We start from the raw sequence: 19,054 nt of genomic DNA, 5'->3' as shown, positions 1-19,054 counted from the left end.
CACTGCACATAAAGTGACCCAAAATGCTCCTAATCATTAAGTCATTAGGAATTTATAAATCAGTTCTTTTAAAAAAGCAGTGTCTAAAGCGTTTGGCACTTATTGTTTGACTTTTGTTTGCTGTGTTTAGTAGCTTTTACTGCTGTTATATTTCTGTGTTTCTTATTAACTAACTTATGTGATTATCTGGATTTCTAGACCCTAACACATTTTAAATTATTAAAACTAAATTGCTTTAAAAATGGATGAAGATCATTCCAAGGGAGAATCTGGGGCTTCTGATACTTTCCCAAAACAATGCTCTGCTCTGAGAAAAGGCGAGCATGTGGTGATAAAAAACCACCCTTGCAAAATTGTTGACATGTCCACATCAAAAACTGGAAAGCACGGTCATGCAAAGGTAGAATTATGTAATACAGACTGTCCGTAATTGCAGCCCTAAAAAAATTACATCCAACAATCTATTTTTTGTTTCATAGTGAAATAAAATAAAGATTTTTAGTGGCTTGCCTTCAATGCACTTCATAATGTTTATCCTAGGATAGTGGTTCTAAAACTTTTTGAGACACGCCCCCTTTTTACAATTTTAACCAAACTTGCGCCCCACCTTGTTTCAAAATCAAAAAACATTAAGCATAACAGCAACTTATTTCTAGGTAAGTTGCATTATTGCAAATGATGTAACTGTTTTTAACCCAGCTTAACCTATATTTTGAAACGCGGAATTTCTGACAAATTTACCGCGGTTTCAGTGGCCAATTTGAGATCAGGGACCTTAAAAACACTCCAATCTCTAAAAATGGAGTGGAGTATGGATTTGGGGGCTTTAAGAATACATGTTAAGTTACATAAAACTGAAAAATAGATTAGTAATGCTTTCTTGCCATTGTTTAATATAAAAATTACAAGACTTCTATGTTTTTAAAGAAAAAGTACCGTATTGTGTTAGGGGAAGCCCAAGATTTTAGCAATTTTTAGTGTTGCAATTTTGGAGTGTCTGTGGAGCCCCTCTAAATCTTGTTGAATTGTTTTGTAAACTTATGAAACTGATTTTTATGTGACACATGATGGGAAATCAAGCCGAAAACATAATTTAAAAAAAAAAAGTTTAATCTTAACAACCCTAATGCTGGGTAAAAGTTTCTAACTGAGCCTTATAAAACAGAACGCAATACGCAAAAACTCTTCAAAAGCGAAAACAAAATGATTAAAAAGCTATCAATCTGGTAGTGTGTGATGTAACAATGAACAGTATTTTCAAACAATTAACAGTATTAGCACTTTCTCTGTGCATATTTGAGCTATATTTTGGTATTAACAAATATTGTTTTTAATTGCGTGCATGCGTGCGGCACATACCATGTTTTCCTCGAATGGCCGATCAGAGCGGTTAACTTAATCACGTGATTAATGCGTTAGCATAAAGTTTTTGTGGAATCATCTCCTCAAACAACGAAAATACTAACCTTAAAATCAACAGACAGAAAAAACTAATGTGTGATAACTCGGTGTTGTCCATTCAATGATCACCATAAAGTTTAGTCATAATTAATACAAATTTTGTCAATTTTCGCATACCCCCTTGTGAACCTCGCACGCCCCCCAAGGGCGGCGCGCCCCCCAGTTTAAGAACCACTGTCCCAGGATATAATTTGTGGCATTTATTTCGTATTGTTAATTGTACATGCATAAAATTCTGCGATTTTTAAATTTCCAGGTTCACATGGTTGCTTTGGACATCTTTACTGGAAAGAAATACGAGGATATTTGTCCCTCGACTCACAACATGACTTGTCCGAATGTTAAGAGAGTGGAATTGCAGGTTAGATTCACGTTAAAAGGACCAATCACAAATGCGTCAAAACGCCCTGGAATTTGACCAATCACTTATAACAAAAGTTTGATAAAGACACATTACCAGCACCACTCATACAGTTTATGTTTACTAAAATAATGTGCGACACTCACAGTGTGGCGAAGTGTCTATTTGCACCTGCAGATATACAAACGAAGTGCTGAACTGTAAAACATTGGCACAAAACCTTTTTACAAGCTGGGCACAATATGGCTTCTCATTTGTTTCTCAGTATTTTAACAACCTAACTGCATTTTTTGTGCTTTGTGCAAATTTTGTTGATGTGTCTCATAAGCAGCGCTTTAAAGATTTTTTCACCCTTTTAAATGTGCCATCAATACCCTGAAGCTAAAATCTTCAAAGTTTCGCCAACTTCACATATTTTAGTAAGTTCACCCTCCCCTTATTTAAAAAAAAAAAAAAAGATTTAAATCACAAACTAACATAAAACAAATTTATCATTCAATGCTTGAAAGATAGATACCTTAACGATGAAGCCTTTGTAATCGAACTTGCAAGCAAATAAAAAATAACACTGGTATGCCACAAAAAAATAGCATTCGCTTTATTCATCAGGACTCCAGGTATTCTCATACTTTGCCAGCAATTATAACTTAATCGCTGAACCATTCAGTTTAGTAAATTGATAATCGTGTATCGCAGAAGTACTATATATATTGTTCCCTGACAGACACACTTTGAAATGCAACTCATTGTTGCATTTTCAATGATAAAATACGGAAGTGCAAATCGGTTTCGCAAAATTGTTGATGATTACTGATAACGAAGCATAAAAAACGCCCTGGAATTTAACAGTTTGGCGCCTGTTTGTGTATGTGTTTGTGGCGTCGAACTTTAAAATCATAGGGTGTTTTGGGGGGCTCTTCCAATTTGGTACGTACAAAGTAATGCAAAAAAATAAAAATCTTGAAATACAGCGTACCGCAATGTACATTATTTGGGTTACGGTGTAAGTTAGCGTTTGAGTTTAGGTGGGTTAAGCATTATTATTTTTAATAATACTAGACCCACCCAAACTTAATCGATAACCCGCACCCTAAAGCAATATTGTGTGTAACGCATAATTTGTAGACGGTACTTTTTTGAATTTTTTTCTTGAACAAACAAGACTTCTCAACGACGTAGATAAAACAGGGGTGTAAGATACATCAATGTGCATTTCAAACAAAATTAATTTATTATTTTCGATATTGAAATGAACTCTTGTATAATATCATTCACGAAGTAGTTGGTATCCTGGTGTAGCTTCATTAGCGTTAAGCCCTTCATGTGCTTGTCACCGCAGGTCGCTTTATAAACGGAGCGTTCTGCCGTTGTAGTTGTAACAGGCAGAGTCGCTCCATACAATCGGCGAAAGTCAAACTACAAATATAACCAAATTCTTTGATAAGTATCGTTAATTTTGTTACTACGAAGTGCAACCATTTGTGATTGATACGTCATAGAGGCTGTTCGGATAGTGCAATTCCACAGTGTTTCATGCGCATTTGAAATCACATGACTAGGGATGTTCAAAGTAGAATCCCAAGGTATTCTAGAATAATAGGTTTCGAATCTAGAATAACGAATCCAGAATAGCGAATCCTAGTATATTTTTATTAAATTATTTATCCTCGATTTTGTTTGGGGAAGGGATTAATCTTAATCTACCCTACAGGGCCCACAATCACAGCAATAAATCACCCAAACAATTTTCTAACATGTCTACATTATAAGAAAATCCCTACACATGACTTGAATGCGTCAACGAGGTGTTGCGTATTTCTAGCGTCAAACAGACAATTTTAAACAGCTATTCAAGTATTCAGCTCCTGAAAAAAGCATCTATATCACAGAAACATAATGTTTTTGTTCTATTTTGCAAGTTTACAAACTGTGAATCGGCCACGTTTTTAATCTATTTGGGTCATTCGTCTAAAGCTAATGCAAAACCAAAATAAATCGCATTTTTTCGTCTTCTGTTTGGTCGACAGTAAAGGCAGGTTGTATTTTCTCTTTCGCCACTATTCGTTTAGGTTGGCTAATAACAAGGGTGTGTGTGATCGACATATGATAACCCTGAGTCAAACGCTGTTTGCTGTCCTAGCTAATATCCGATGTTGGTGTAACAACTAGGGATGTTCAAAGTAGAATCCCAAGGTATTCTAGAATAATAGGTTTCGAATCTAGAATAGCGGATCCTAGTATATTTTTATTAAATTATTTATCCTCGATTTTGTTTGGGGAAGGGATTAATCTTAATCTACCCTACAGGGCCCACAATCACAGCAATAAATCGCCCAAACAATTCGCTAACATGTGTACGTTATAAAAAAAATCTCCCATATGTTTAGCATTCTTAACAACTGTCCTCTGAAGCCGTGCTGTAAACTGTAATATGTCAACTGTCCAGGTTGTGTCCAAAACTTATATTTTTGGCAATAGTGAGAAAATGCAACACTGCACACAGAAGACTTAAGCAATTCGGTCCTGTTTTTTAAAGCATTGTTAAGTCTTAGTGCTTCTTTTTTGACTAACCTGATCTGTTATGCAGTCAAATGATGTACTGCAAAGAATACAAAGTTATTATTGACATAACGAATTCTTGACAATTACGTTGTGCATAACTGCATAACTTCGCTGAATATTGGCCTAAAGTTGACCTTAAGTAACCCCATAGCGCATTTTGTGGACGGCCAGCACGTTTTGCAACCCTATGTTACTTTTGCAACTTAACACATTTAGGGAATTTGCGAACTCCACACCAGACATTACACGTTAGCCTCTCACCCAATAACGCTTGATTGACACTTAATTATTAGACGAACGTTATCGCGAGACGCGGTAATTGGTCGCCCGAAAAAACGCTGACACTGCACTACATGGTTACATTTGAAGCACGCGCTATAAATTGGTCGCCGCGACGACAGGCCAACTTACCACACGCGTTTGTACAATTAGGCGCGACAATCCGCCGTAAAACATTAAATTATATCGGTTCCAATTACCCGAAATAAACGGCAGAATTGGATTCGATATTCTACTTTGAGCATCCCTAGTAACAACAACATTTTTTTTAGCGTAATCCCATATACATGAAGTTTAGGAAACTGGTCTGTTAACAGTCTAATTATAATTGTATCAAAATCAGTCAGATATACTTCACTGTCTTGGTTTAGTTCATCACTTGAATGTAAGTATTACACACAAAACGACTTTGCAACTGGCGCCTGACAAGATGTTCATTTTGCATCTTAATGCTTGCTTCTGTTGGATGTTAATCATTTCTGATTAGTTTTTTTAAGACGTCAATAAAATCACTATTTTATGACAGGGAAGATGGAAATAGGGGAATTCCCTAAATTGGAACCCTTTTTGATTTCTTGTATATGCCCTTGCTGATCATGTGACTGCCCTCTTTGAAATGGTCGCACTCACGCTTGATTAGCACTATTTCTGCCACTTAAAAAATGTGAAATTGAAAAAAAAATATCAAATTGTAACTTGCTAACGAAGCATTTTGCTTGTCTTTTGTTAGTATCTGTTTTGTGAAGCGAATAATTTTTTTGACTACTTCACTGCTTAACGTAACAACGAGAGACTCTATTGGCAAACGCCATTTTTTAAATTGAAGTAAAAAAGTTTCCAGTAAAATATTGGCAAAAATTTACTGATACCGATATATTGGTAGAAGCGGAAAATCAGCCGATTTTATCGAAAAAGCAATATATTGGTAGACCTTGAGTTATCGGCAAGTAATTTGTTGCCCAAGAACCCTGACGGCACCTTACTATGGGCTGTATTTTAGAACACTAAATGTCTCGCCATAGCAACAGACCTAAATCTAAACTTTGAACTGGCGTTTGTAAAATTAGGAACAACATTTCCATGGTAAAAGGCATATCTGTTCATTCAAGTTGTAATTGCACTGTAGGTTTTGGACATTGATGAAGATGGATTTTTTTCACTTTTGGCTGACGATGGGAATACTCGCGATGACTTACAATTGAATGACGCTATTGAACAAGCAGAAAAAAAAGAAATGATTAAACGAGCAAAAGATTGCGTTGATGGTGAAGGGGAATGCCATGTAAGTGTTATCCTGCAATGGGCAGTAAGAGCCTAGTTGGTTGGTAAATACTACGCTTAAAAATCACAATAAATGTCTGTTATTCTCTTTTTGTCCAATTTATTAACATATGTTACTGCAGAAGTTATGGTATACTAAATATATACCTTATAGAACAGAGTCGGCAACCCCTGGCACGCAAGATAATTTTTCAGGGCACGTCAAATGATTTAACATGCACGATATACCACCTTAAGAAATTGCAGCTATTACATCACTATCACATCATTAACATTATTATTACATCACTAACGCTATCTAAATGATTGCTCACATTTCCAGTTTATCTACAGTGTTCGTGTCTCAAATTAGTGTATTAACTGTTGTGTTTAACATTATTTTTTGTGGGCGTTAAACTTGCTGTTTACGACTAACTAAAATTGGCGTGATGTTTACTGCGTTAAAGCAGGGCATTCTACATTAAAATTAAGCTTATGTGTTTTTGTGTGACTGAGAAACCAAGCTAAAAGCGAAACTGATAGTTAAAACACTTCTAGGTACCGGCTGAAAGGCGTCGAAGTATATTCCAAAATAGTGGGCATCGTGACAGTTTCAGCAGGGTTAGTGTATCCTTACAGAATTTAATCAATGAAATTAGTTTTAATGGCGTCTCCCAAGGTGCGTAAATTAGATGTCAGATCAGAGCAGGCCTGTGGACTCGGGGCTCGAGTAAGACTTGGTAAAACTACCAAAGTCCGAAGTGTGCGCATGCAATAAGGAAGCAAACTGTAAATCGCTATGGTGGAATAGCATAATGGTGGTATTTTTCCCATGACTCATGAGTGGAGGATTGCTGAATATCCATCTTATTTTAGTTTCGTAAATCCGTGAAATAAAGGGAGCCTGACTCGGGACTAGGTGAAATTATGACCGGAGTCTGACTCGGGTTGTTTTGAACCGACTCAGCAGCCCTGGTTGCTTGTGTAAAACCAAACATAGAAAATGTTTGGCACGCGAGTTGTTAATATTTTGACATTAATCATAAACTGGCACACTGCGTATGAAAGGTTGCCGACCCCTGTTATAATATATTTAAATTGCCATTTGCTGGCAATCTAGTGAAGAAACCACTAATATTGTCATGCTTTAAACGCTATAATCCTAGCTACTTTTTTAGATGTTTACAGTTGGAAATGTTGTTTTCTCATGTGCAGGATTGAATTGATTTTAAATTTGGCACGTCAATAATTAAACCTTTAAGTATATATACATAAGCGCCGAACAAAATTCCTGGGCTTTTTAACCCAGAACAAAGTGTTTAAACACCTTCCAAGCCTAACAGCTCTTGGAAAGCATATTATTATTGGGACAATGTGCTGTGTCTCCTGTAATATCGCTGTAGAACAAATCATTTTTTCACTTGCCACCCTATCGCAGATGATACTTCCCTCTGCTGTATTTTAGGAAAGTAATTGTAAACCGTGTTACTTGTACTGTATTTTGCGTGGTCTTATAGCAGTTTTCTTCCATGTAACTTGAAATCCAGGGTGTCCAAAACACTCTGCACACCCATGTTTGCCGCCTATTGGTGTATAAATCGTTTTTCAACATTGATTTGGATGGATAAATTGAATGTACAGTAGTTATCTTCTTAACTGACAACCATAAGTAGACTAAATAAACTGTATTTGAACAATTGCCCATTCTGTGGAACCAACTCGTAGATTTATAGTCACTAGAAAGATCCTGAAAAATGTAAAATAAAAGATTAATTTTTTGTAAATTTATTTATTGTTTGTTTTTATTCAGGCCACAGTGCTTAAAGCCATGGATCACGAATGGATTATTGACATAAAACAAAAGCAAGTGAAGAAGTAGGAAAGGAAGCAAACTACTCTTCTCATTTTCAGAACTACTTGGCTGGCTTTCCTTAATATGGCAAGCCTTTTTCACTCTGAATGCTAAAAGCCTCTCCCTGTCTCAATTTAGTGCATCAAACTTGTTCAAGAAACTGTAATGAATTTTAAACTGTCTTGATTTGCTTTTACTGGCCTATCTAGAGATTTTTTAAGTAATTGCCTGAAGAGGAATTTTATCTTTGATTTTTTACCTTTGACCAGTTTAGCTGTCCTCTCTCTGTGTACACTCCATTTTTGTTCGTCAAACTTGATTGCACCTTACTGGCTTTTGGGTGGCAACTGGCTTGGCAGTGGAAATAAGGTTTGCAGTCATTTTCAAAACAAAAGTTTTTTTTTTAAATGCCTTATCAGTTTTTCTCTATTATACAGTGCTATTTTTGTACCTCTGATAACCATTGGGATATAAACCTAAAGAAATCTTGCACCAAACTGTGCATCTTTTTTTGTGAAAAAAAACACTGGCTAAATGTTTTAACACATTTGTTTTGCCAACTGTTACCCTATGGGTAGTTGTCAAACTCTTTAAAAAAATTTTTTATCGATGTTGACTTCTGTTTACACCTTCACCCTTCAAACTGCTTGAGCGATTTTCTCATGTGCCTGCATTGGTGTTTACAATATTGAATGCATGCTGCATGTCTCCCAATTGTTCCGCCAAACAATTTGCCATCTTTTACCAGAGGCTATAACTACTGAACACATTAATTTTAAAGTTTTTTAGCACAAAATCCCAATGTCACGCGCAATGCTTCTTTTTTTTTAGGGTTACCAATTAACAAAGTGCAATGAAGTGAAATGCACCACCTTGCTTTTTAGCTTTGATGCTTCCTTGGTTTTGACCAGGTTTCACCAAAGTTATTTCTACCAGCCCGTGGCGCATTTCCTTCTTGCAGATAAAAAAAAGTACAGTTCAAATGTTGTCGAATGCGGGTCTAAACAAAATTTTGATAAAATTCGAAACTGCTTGACAGTATATTAAACCTCACTACGTTTTGTTTTTTCAAGTCTAGTAACTTGTAACGGCAATGATTTACGAGCGTAACAACAGAAATTTGCATGTTAGACATTTTCTACTTACAAAGCGTTCCTAAATTATTTCTGTGTGCCTAGCACACTATACAATGTTCCAAATGGTTCCAAATCTTACGATTATGTGTAAATAACAAGAAAACAATAAACGAAAACTCAATTGGTGGCGTTCTACAGGTTTCGCTTGAGGTGTTGCTTAATCACATTGATTTTTAAACTGTGTGCTACGGCACAATAATGTGCCCAGAGATATTCTTAATAAGTGTGTCGCAATTTTTTGGTAATTTGCAAAACAACCTGTTTGTATTAGGAATAGGCATGCAGGACTTGGATGTACACTGTTTGTAACTCCGATAACATTATGTTATTTACTACCTTGCTATGCAGTATGGGTGATTTTGAAGTTATTGTACTGTTTTGTAAAAAGGGGGTCTTAAATATTTTTTGTGACGCTGGCTGAAGACGTTCACGAACCAAGCTGTCGTTTTGACAAGTTTAAAAAAATATTCTGCGATGTTAAGGCAGTTAGAGGAAAATTTGCCATGTTAACGAGGTGACAGCCACCACTTTGAAAAGCAAGCAAAATCAAAAAATTCAAAGAACTTTTAACACGTTCTGGGAAGCCAGCAGATCCAAGCAATTTTTATGCGGAGCTGGAGCCATTTTTTTTTCAATTTTAATGAGTATTAAATTGCTCAATTGAAAAAAACTACTAAAGAGTTTAGTGTGGCAAATTTTAATTTAGCCTGTGCTCAATCAACTTTTAAAAAAATTACTTGTCCGGAGCTGAAGCTGGAAGCCTTGAATATGTTTTTGGTGGCTCCGGAGCTTGAGCCAATGCTGTTTGCCCTTGGCTTTGTGACTTTTAAGATTTCACATGAAATGTTGTTTCAATTTACTTAATAATTCATTTTTGCGGTGGATTGTTTTATGTTTTGTAGGATTTAATAGAGTGTTGTGTTGGCCTTTGTTAATCAAACCCAATTTAGGTGTCAAAATCAGTAAAATTTGCTTACACTCATCATCGTAGCCATGCTAAAATAATTCTAATTGCTATATTGTTTTATGATTGTGAAGCGTATGTATGTTGTTTGGATGACGGTGTAACGGTTTTACTGTCACTACAAACAACCTTTGTTGTTATCACTATGACCATGAGACCGTTTACTACCCATGCATGTGGCATAACAATTAAGTGTAATTTTAATTGTTTTAGGATTAAATAACTGATTACAGTCACGAAATACATATCACAATTATGAATGTCCGCTACTGGATATTTTATTTGGATACCCGATGGTTTGCACAAAGGGTAGTGAAATCCGATGCCCAATAACTTATTATTTGATCAAATAAGCAAAAGAAAATTTAAACGTTCAAAAGTTTTCTTTGCAATATTTTCTGACAAATTTGCTTTGTATTTAAGAATTCCCCCCCGTTTGATAACCCACTTTTTGATAAATTTGGCGAGGTTTGTTTGCAAATACTGGCTTCAATTGCTACATTAATTAGGTATTGGAACGGCAACGATACCAGCCTAGTATGGATAATACTAGCGGACATCCTTAATTACAATCATTGTACCCATTTATATTTATTTCCAATTTACCTGCAAAATATAATGTAAATTCAGTCCCAACTTTGTTTACCTATAAAGGCATGCGACGTATGCAACAAATCGCAACCTTAATTACACTGTGAGCCTAAAACAATCTATCGTTTTTGTTTTCCGTCTTCAAAATGTAGACTATTTATTGCACTTTTAACGCATTGAGAATTTACTGCACATGAAGTGACCCGAAATGCTCCTAATCATTGAGTCATTAGGAATTTATAAATCAGTTCTTTTTGAAAAGCAGTGTCTGAAGCGTTTGGCACTCATTGTTTGACTTTTGTTTGCTGTGTTTAGTAGCTTTTACTGCTGTTATATTGCTGTGTTTCTTATCTTATTGACTAACTTGTGTGATTATCTGGATTTCTAGGTCCTAACACATTTTAAATTATTAAAACTAAATTGCTTAAAAATGGATGAAGATCATTCCAAGGGAGAATCTGGGGCTTCTGAAACTTTCCCAAAACAATGCTCTGCTCTGAGAAAAGGCGAGCATGTGGTGATAAAAAACCACCCTTGCAAAATTGTTGACATGTCCACATCAAAAACTGGAAAGCACGGTCATGCAAAGGTAGAATTATGTAATACAGACTGTCCGTAATTGTAGCCCTAAAAAAATTACACCCAACACCTCTATTTTTTTGTTTCATAATGAAATGAAATTAAGATTTTTAGTGGCTTGCCTTCAATAAACTCCATAATGTTTATCCTAGGAGATAGTTTGTGGCATTTTTCTCGTATTGTTAATTGGACATGCATGAAATTGTGCAACTTTCACATTTCCAGGTTCACATGGTTGCTTTGGACATCTTTACTGGAAAGAAATACGAGGATATTTGTCCCTCGACTCACAACATGACTTGTCCGAATGTTAAGAGAGTGGAATACCAGGTTGGATTCACGTTAAAAGCCCCAATCAAAAATGCGTCAAAACGCCCTGGAATTTGACCAAGTTGCCCTTGCATTTATTTGAAAAAACTACGATAACGACATCTCACCACCACCACTTGCACAGTTTAGGTTACTAAAATAATGTGCGATACTTACAGCGTGGCGAAGTGTCTATTCGCACCTGCTGAAATACAAACTAAGTGCTGAACTGTAAATCATTGGCCCGAAACCTTTTCACAAACTGGGCACAATGCATCTGCCCATATTTTTTTTTAAGTATTTTTAGTAAATAATTGTTTCCGCGCTTTGCGCGAATCTGGTTGCTGTATCTTGTAGGCACCGCTTTGAAGGATTTTTTTCACCCTTCTAAATGTGCCATCAATACCCTGAAACTATAATCTTCAAAATTTCGCCTTTATTTAGTAAATTAAACCGCCAATTTATTTAGTAAATTAAACCGCCCCATTAATAAAAAAAAAACAATTTTTTATTGTAAACAAAAATGTCAGTTCAAAATTAATACGGGCCCGCCGAGACATTTCAGGCTTGGCTTTTAACATGCGTGTAAAAAATCTTGATGAACGCTAATGTAGGTCAAGCCTATAGACTGATAAGAATTCCGCCGGGGTAAAATCTGCAACCCATTAACTGAGCCTGCTTAATGCGCCGTTTTTTTATTTTGCACACTGCTTCGTGTGACGTTACAAATCCTGAAAAAAAGGAAACGTTAATCCAAAGCAAAAGCTTTAAAAATCGCAACTAACATAAAACAAATTTATCGTTCAATACTTACCTTTTCGTACTTCCTCACCCCATGCATATTTTGGTGCACCGTGCACACCGGTTGACGAGCACTGGTCTATGTTATACGGCGTTTTAAAGTAGATTGTCAGTTTTGATGCTGCCATCCTTACGTAGCGGTTTGACGCATTTCGGCATTTCTCGAAACACAAAAATTTTATCAGCCTTGACCTACATTGCCGCGATTTTTGCGCTTGGGTTTACAAATTTCGGTGTTGAAATTTTGCACTAGCACCGCTTGATTTGGGTGAGTGGTGATTGACACCTTTATGCCCAACTTGCGAGTATAACTTTAATTTTATATCGCAAGTGCAACCCCGATCTCCCCTAAACTAACGCCTTAAACAGAAAGTCCTGCGCAGTCAATAGTCCGGTAAACAATCACACTGTCCATCATACAGGAACTATATGAAGTACAAACTCCGGAAAATGTGTTGGTCCTCTTCTAAAAACAATTTAAAACTTCCTGTTAAATACAAATACTGTGTATTTAAGTTCACAGCTCGTCTAATTTGTGTACGGTTATTTCGCCTAACATCTATACTTGGTAAGCTTACAAGATTTCCATTGAAGCAAAATGTATATTGGTGAATCGTATGAAGTATTGACGACAGCTGTAGATACCGGCCAATGGCCTACTTGCTTGGCCAAGACTTCCACATAGTAATAGGCTGATGCTTAATAACAACAGACCAACTTTTTTGTAATATTTTTAAATCTGCTGAAATATTTCTCATTCTGCCAGTGTTGTTGTTTTTGGACTCGGAAGGTCTAAATGAATTGTGCTACAATTAAAGTCCTAGTCACGTTTTAATTTAGAGTTTCGCCAGAAATGAATTGTATGTTTTTTGTTTATGCATCCGAGTAAAAATTTATCTAAAATCTTACTGTTTTCTGTAATCGTACCACTGAATTCCCCCACCCCCCTGAATGTATCAATATAAATGATAAAAGCTCTCACTCGCAGAGAATTCTACCGGCCCGCGCAGGGACGCCGGAGCGATTTTCAGCTCGCTACGCTCGCCGAAATATTGGGGGGTCCGGAGGTACTCCGCAAAGGGCAGGAGGGGCGCTTGCCCCCCTCTCCGGCGTCCCTGGGCCCGCGGCATTCATCAGAATTAAGATAAAGTACATTAAAAGCGTTGTTGGATGCAATTGGACGACAATTTATGAAGATATTTATTCGTGTTTTTCTCTGTTCTCTGTTCGTTTTACTTTCGCCTAAAAAAATCGTTTTTTTTTTAGTGCATTGATATAAATGATGACTACTACCTCACCCTTTTGGACGACGCCGGAGAAACCAGAGAGGACTTGCAGGCCGAAGGCGAACAACTCGAAGAAGTGAAGAAATTGATGGATGGTGACGGTTCATGCCAGGTAATGCAATGCCAGGTGGCATGCCAGCGTAATGTTTAAGCGGACTCCAGCCATAAGACCCGAGATAAGAACAACTTGAACGCCGGAATCAAACACAGTTCGGAATAAGATCAAATTAGCACTAAATACTTTATATAGTCGTAAAAATCAGAATAAGACCGAAGCCCGTGGGAATAAGACCTAAATTGCCAGAATCAGGCCAATACATAGTTTTACCTAATCCCAAACCCCACCACCCCGGAGTACATCCCAAACTCCCTCAATAATTTCAGTCAACGTCCATTTTTTCCAACCCCGCCAATAACGTAAGCAGGGAAACTCCGGTGCCAAAACAGCTGCGCCATTCAAACTAAGGCGCCCATACGTCGACCTCAAAACGGCCGATGGCAGTCACACGGCCCCCGATAGTTTAGGGCAGTGGTTCTCAACCTCTTTTTCTTTCGTGGCCCACTTACGTTGGAAAAAAATTCTGTGGCCCAATAATTTTTTATGAAAGAAAAAACTGTAAAATAGGTTTAGAACAAAACACTGTAAAACATATTCCAAAACCGATTATTTATTCAACCGTGCTTTAGTGAGATACTTGCGGCTGAACAATATATTGACACAAATGAGACTGAATCTAGCTTTTTAAATTGGTCTGTGGCCCACCTCAATGTTCTTATGGCCCACTGGTTGAGAACCGCTGGTTTATGGCGATATTTTGTCCAGTCCTTATTCTGTTGAACTTCATAGGACGTCTTATCCCGACTAAGTTCTTATTTATCCGTTGATATTACTGCGTATTTCAAATTATAATGTCATTTATTGTGGATAGTCTTAATACTATGGTGTTAAGATTTTTCTGCTTTAGGTTTTTGTTGCTTTTTAGGTCGTTGTGTGTATTTCCCGAAGAGGGGTTGTTTAATAATATTATTCCTGGTAGCACCAGTTTGTGTGCCACTAGATCAGTGGTTCTCAAAGTATGGGTCGCACAGGGTCAAAAAAATGGGTCGCCTTATTCAATCCTGCGCAAACGAACTTTTTTCATTTCATTTTTGAAATATTTTCAATTCAATCATGACTGGATTATTGCATCATAAGTGGTATTTTATGAACGTTTTGATGGCAGCCAGCTAAAGCTGCTAAGACTGGTGTAAGCTGAAACAAGCCACGCTGATATCATAAAGGAAAAAATTCGGTTTCACCAATCACACTAAAATATAAAACAATCATTTGTTTTATAGTGTCTTTTTTTATTTCATTCATATCAGAAAAAGTACATTTTTTGATGTTTGAGGCTTGGGTCGTGAGATGCTCATAAAACTCAGATTTGGGTCGCGCTTATAAAAGTTGAGAGAATCACTGCACTAGATGTTGCCCCCAAACCATTTCTTTTTATTCTAACGATTTGTTTTTTGTTCAGGTGATTGTGCAGAGCGCCATGAAAGAAGAGAAGGTTATTACGGTGAAGGCCACAATCAACAAATAAGAATCGCATGCTGCTCGTTCAATAAAGTTTCTTGCTTTTTCCAAACTGTATTTCCACAATTTGGCAAACTTTCTCACACTTTGGCGCATCAATATAATTTTTGTCGGTCTGTTTCGTAATCTTTTCCGCCAGACAAGGCTACACCGGACGATTTTAGCCTGATCCGTACGCGTTGTCAACTAACTATATAGGCCGCGCAGCACCGTACTTCTGTTGCCTGGCCAGTGTAATTGCTTTTTAAGCGTCCCAATACATTCGCAGGTCAGTTAAACAAGCTGGATTAAAACGAGACCAGTCTGCGTTATTGTCCATTTTTTAAACTGACCGAGGGGATGAGTTTCGGTTGCCTTATGTGGGTTTTAGTTTACCGGTGAATTTTTATTTTTTTGTGTCTAAAACACGCAATAGTCTCCGCGTCTGTAATTAAAAGTCAAAATGAATTTCTGAACTCGAGCTGCTAAATTTAAAAATAAATCGCGCGTTTTTCTGTGGAAAAGGATTTTTTGAGTGCGATTTTTCAGTGGCTCTTTATTCAATTAATTTAAGTGTGCCGTTGCCCCTTACTTTTGCTTTGCAAAGCCCGGCTTCGTTATTTCAACAAAAGCCAGTTTTGTGCTGATTTAAGGCCGTTTCTTGGCGCCATGTTTGAACTGTTTCGCACCTTTGGGGCCAACACAATGTACCGCCTCTGTACGTTAAGGGTTGGGCGAAAAAATCTTTAAGAGCATGACTTACCTAGGCCCTCTTCATACCTTAACGCCAGCAACCAGCGACCCACGTTCAAAGATTTCCGACATGTACTTTGTGTAAAGTTGTCGATGGCCTAGCGCGGTTTCAGCTGAGGAATAATGCCTCTTTAGTACTTAGTACGGACGGCGGTGCTTTCGTGTTTGTTTTTGATCTCCCACGTTTGCCAAAACCTTTGGAACTCATTTTTTTTCTCAGTGTTGCGTCTGCAAACAACTCAATACCGTACTTTGTCGACAAATTCTAATTTAATCCTGAAGTTCAGTGTTTCAAAACGTGTTCCGACCAGTGCTTATATCGCTTGGAAAACAATAAACAATATCCCAATTAAATTTGTGTTGTCAATTCCAATTAAATTTGTCTGGTTGTTGTTTTCCTGTCAATTTCACAGTCTTGCCGAGTATCTGGAATAACTGTGATTGCCGCTCGATCCGTCAGAAATTAATGCAGTTCTAAGCAGAAAGGTCTACGGCAATTATCCCAGAAACGTCGGACTTTAGACTTTTAGCTGACAATGCCCTAATTGGACCTTTAGGCCCATTGACTATTAGACCTTAGGTCTTTGACAATGCACTAATTGGACCTTTAGGTAAACTCCCGACATAGATAAATTAGAAAAATTTGCTGAAAATTTACAAAAAAATGTGAGATAGAATCAACAACACTTGACCCACCTGAAACCAAGTAATGTGCGTTAATTTAACAATTATTTGAACGCTGGAAAATAGCCCAAACTCTTGGGGGCATAGATAATTCCTCGTCCAGGGTGCATAGAATTGTTACGTCACACAGTGATGTATTCGGGCCTAAAGCGTTTATGTAATTATTAGGGCCATTTTTATTTTAACCTAAAAAAAAATTTTTTAACTTTATTGCTTGTTTCTAGAGGCCACAGTTCTTCCTTGAATTGATGCCGGTAACCCAAACATAACATTTTGTCGATTTCAGACCAAACATAATATTTTGTCGCAAAGTCAAGGTGTTTTATGGATTATAAAAAGTGCGTCGGTTTTTTTAGCGATAGATTCCGCTTGCTTAGGCATTTTTGTATTACAGAATGTCAGTAGGCTATTCCTAAAATCCAAACTGTTGATCTTGTTTTGTGATTCTTTGTTGTTTTTCTATGATGTCATAAAATAAATTTGCATAGATGTTCCGGAAAGATAATAATTCCTATCATTGATGAAGCATAAAATATTTAACTATACAATCATAACGATGAATCATGAATGTATAGTTTATTATAATAGAAAAAAATGCTAAACTTTTTCGTAGAACTGTAATTTTATTTGAAAACGTGCTGCGTGTACCACTAGTGGTACGCGTACCACAGGTTGAGAACAACTGCTTAGGGTGAACTAATTGTCGTAGACCATTTTGCTTAGAACTGCACTAATTTCTGACGGATTGGTTGTTATTGCTGTGTAGGCAAATATGATCAGCCAAAATTAATTTGAACCATCCTACCTTTACAATATTTTTCGGGTTCGAATGTATGGATAAACCCCCTTTTCACTTTGGCATACAGCTTAAATGCAGTTGCTGCGTATTTATACTATTGACGATAGTTAGTTTAACTGAAAGGAAAATTTATAAAGTTACACTTGGATTTTTGCAAAAGGTCCAAATGCCTGTCTTGATGTACCATTTTCGTGTTAACCGAATATTTGCTACTGTGTGTAACAAAAAAGGATATATAAAGTTAAGAAAGTGGTCGTAGCCGCTTATAATTTCATTCAGATTAGGCTGAGAATGATAGCTTAGATTTATCTGCAAGCAAGATTCTTTCATCAAAAGAGCCATATAAGGCTTCCGAGTCATAGGTTTCCGAACCCTGCTTTATAGGGACTCACTGTTTCCTTTTTAGTCGACACTCTGTGAACGCCGAAGCCGAAACTGCCACCAGTAAAGCCATGTTCAACTCTATACCAACCCCATTAGCTCAGGAAACACGCAACCAATTATATTTTAACAAGTAAGACATGGCCCCTGTGCTATGTGAACTCCACTAAATCGAAACTAAACAAACTGCCATTGTCTTTAAAAAATCCCGCATAGCTCGCTTCCAATAACATATCTTACAGCGCAGTAAAAACACGTCTCGCCAGCAAGGCGTGCATTTTGTTGTCTCCTGTAGTGGGATTCTAATAAAACTAACGCTGCAGGAAGAAGCGAATGCGTTAAGGATTTACGATTCAGTTTACTACCTCGGTAGGCAGGACGCAAATGGGAAAAGGAAATAGCTGGAACAATTTTTTTTTTTTTTTTTTCAAAAGGTTTTTTTTTTCAAAAGGAAAAAATAGGGGGCCATTGATTTCCTAAATTGTTTAAAGGGGGCGATGGTGTAAAAAAGGTTGGGAAACCCTGATTTAAAGGAATGTACGGTAGTCTGATTGTTCGTTAAGTGGTTTAGATGTCAGGAGATTCTCAAGTATTTGGGCAAAACTAACGGGAACCGATACCCCAGCCTCAACGTATTTTTGTGCAGGTTAATATGCATTAATTTGCTCAATGAAGTTTAGTTACCACCAGTTATTAAAACTATACTTTTTGATACATTTTCTTTTTAAAATAGAATCGCCGTTGTAGATCGCAAATTATGACTATATTCCCTACATTTTAATATCAGCGCCGATTTTACCCTATTCATACCGATGAGTACCGTTAATAACAGTTGTGTCGGTAATCGGCTCACTGTAAGACATCCCTAGTTGTAACCAAACTCCGTTTAATGTAGCGAGAAAGTTGCTGAAAAGTTGCGTTTTTAAAGACACCAGTGACAGGACACAGTTCTTTATAATGCCCACCTGGTTTAAATTACCGCAATTACAATATACGACATAGTTAAACGCGCTTCTATAATGTATACTGCAACGTAGAGTTTTGGAAACTTGCAACGCTTTGGTTGGGCGACAACACAAAATATTTTACTTTTTCACAATTTTTGTTAAGGTAAATTGGGTTACCACTGATTGATCATTAAAGGTGAGGTGGTTTGTGAATTGAGCTTAATCGAATGATTTTGATAGATAATTCCAAAAGTCAAGGAAAGGCGCAACTTAAACAACATTACCGCAAAGAAACAACATTGGAAAATTTAAAGTACTGTATGAAAAATTAAATAAAAAACATGTATAGCTTGGGGTCATGCGAGATTTTTGGTGATAATAGTTTTAGCTTAGGCCTACTTACAATTGATGCATTTTTTCGCTACATTATATCTCACGTGTTCCATATTTGAAAACGTTAAAGATATTAATAAAAAAACAGCGCGTTTGGTGTT

General features: G+C 36.9%; 2 protein-coding genes across 2 annotated transcripts; both read left to right on the top strand.

Moving 5' to 3' along the window:
• Positions 1-202: 202 nt before the first annotated feature.
• Positions 203-7,904, top strand: LOC146137436 (eukaryotic translation initiation factor 5A-1-like). Its single transcript, XM_083394028.1, has 4 exons — positions 203-400; positions 1,718-1,822; positions 5,790-5,945; positions 7,734-7,904. Exons 1-4 carry the CDS (start codon positions 242-244, stop codon positions 7,800-7,802), a joined length of 489 nt encoding a protein of 162 aa, XP_083250154.1. The 5' UTR covers positions 203-241; the 3' UTR covers positions 7,803-7,904.
• An 8-nt stretch (positions 7,905-7,912) lies between these two features.
• Positions 7,913-15,744, top strand: LOC146137435 (eukaryotic translation initiation factor 5A-1-like). The gene is made up of 4 exons (XM_083394029.1): positions 7,913-11,055; positions 11,271-11,375; positions 13,422-13,553; positions 14,959-15,744. Exons 1-4 carry the CDS (start codon positions 10,897-10,899, stop codon positions 15,022-15,024), a joined length of 462 nt encoding a protein of 153 aa, XP_083250155.1. The 5' UTR covers positions 7,913-10,896; the 3' UTR covers positions 15,025-15,744.
• The last annotated feature ends 3,310 nt before the right edge of the window (positions 15,745-19,054 follow it).

Source organism: Ascidiella aspersa, chromosome 7 (genome assembly GCF_963924565.1).
Source record: "Ascidiella aspersa chromosome 7, kaAscAspe10.2, whole genome shotgun sequence".
NCBI lineage: Eukaryota > Metazoa > Chordata > Ascidiacea > Phlebobranchia > Ascidiidae > Ascidiella > Ascidiella aspersa.
The sequence above is the reverse complement of the archived record's forward strand: the minus strand, read 5'-3'. Positions and strand labels throughout refer to the sequence as shown.

Bases quoted from the DNA above. Each gene is read 5' to 3' on its own strand.
- LOC146137435 (XM_083394029.1), top strand. From the start codon at position 10,897: ATGGATGAAGATCATTCCAAGGGAGAATCTGGGGCTTCTGAAACTTTC. The intron at 11,056-11,270 runs GTAGAATTATGT...TCACATTTCCAG, and splicing joins GAAAGCACGGTCATGCAAAG to GTTCACATGGTTGCTTTGGA. The intron at 11,376-13,421 runs GTTGGATTCACG...TTTTTTTTTTAG, and splicing joins TTAAGAGAGTGGAATACCAG to TGCATTGATATAAATGATGA.
- LOC146137436 (XM_083394028.1), top strand. From the start codon at position 242: ATGGATGAAGATCATTCCAAGGGAGAATCTGGGGCTTCTGATACTTTC. The intron at 401-1,717 runs GTAGAATTATGT...TTAAATTTCCAG, and splicing joins GAAAGCACGGTCATGCAAAG to GTTCACATGGTTGCTTTGGA. The intron at 1,823-5,789 runs GTTAGATTCACG...ATTGCACTGTAG, and splicing joins TTAAGAGAGTGGAATTGCAG to GTTTTGGACATTGATGAAGA.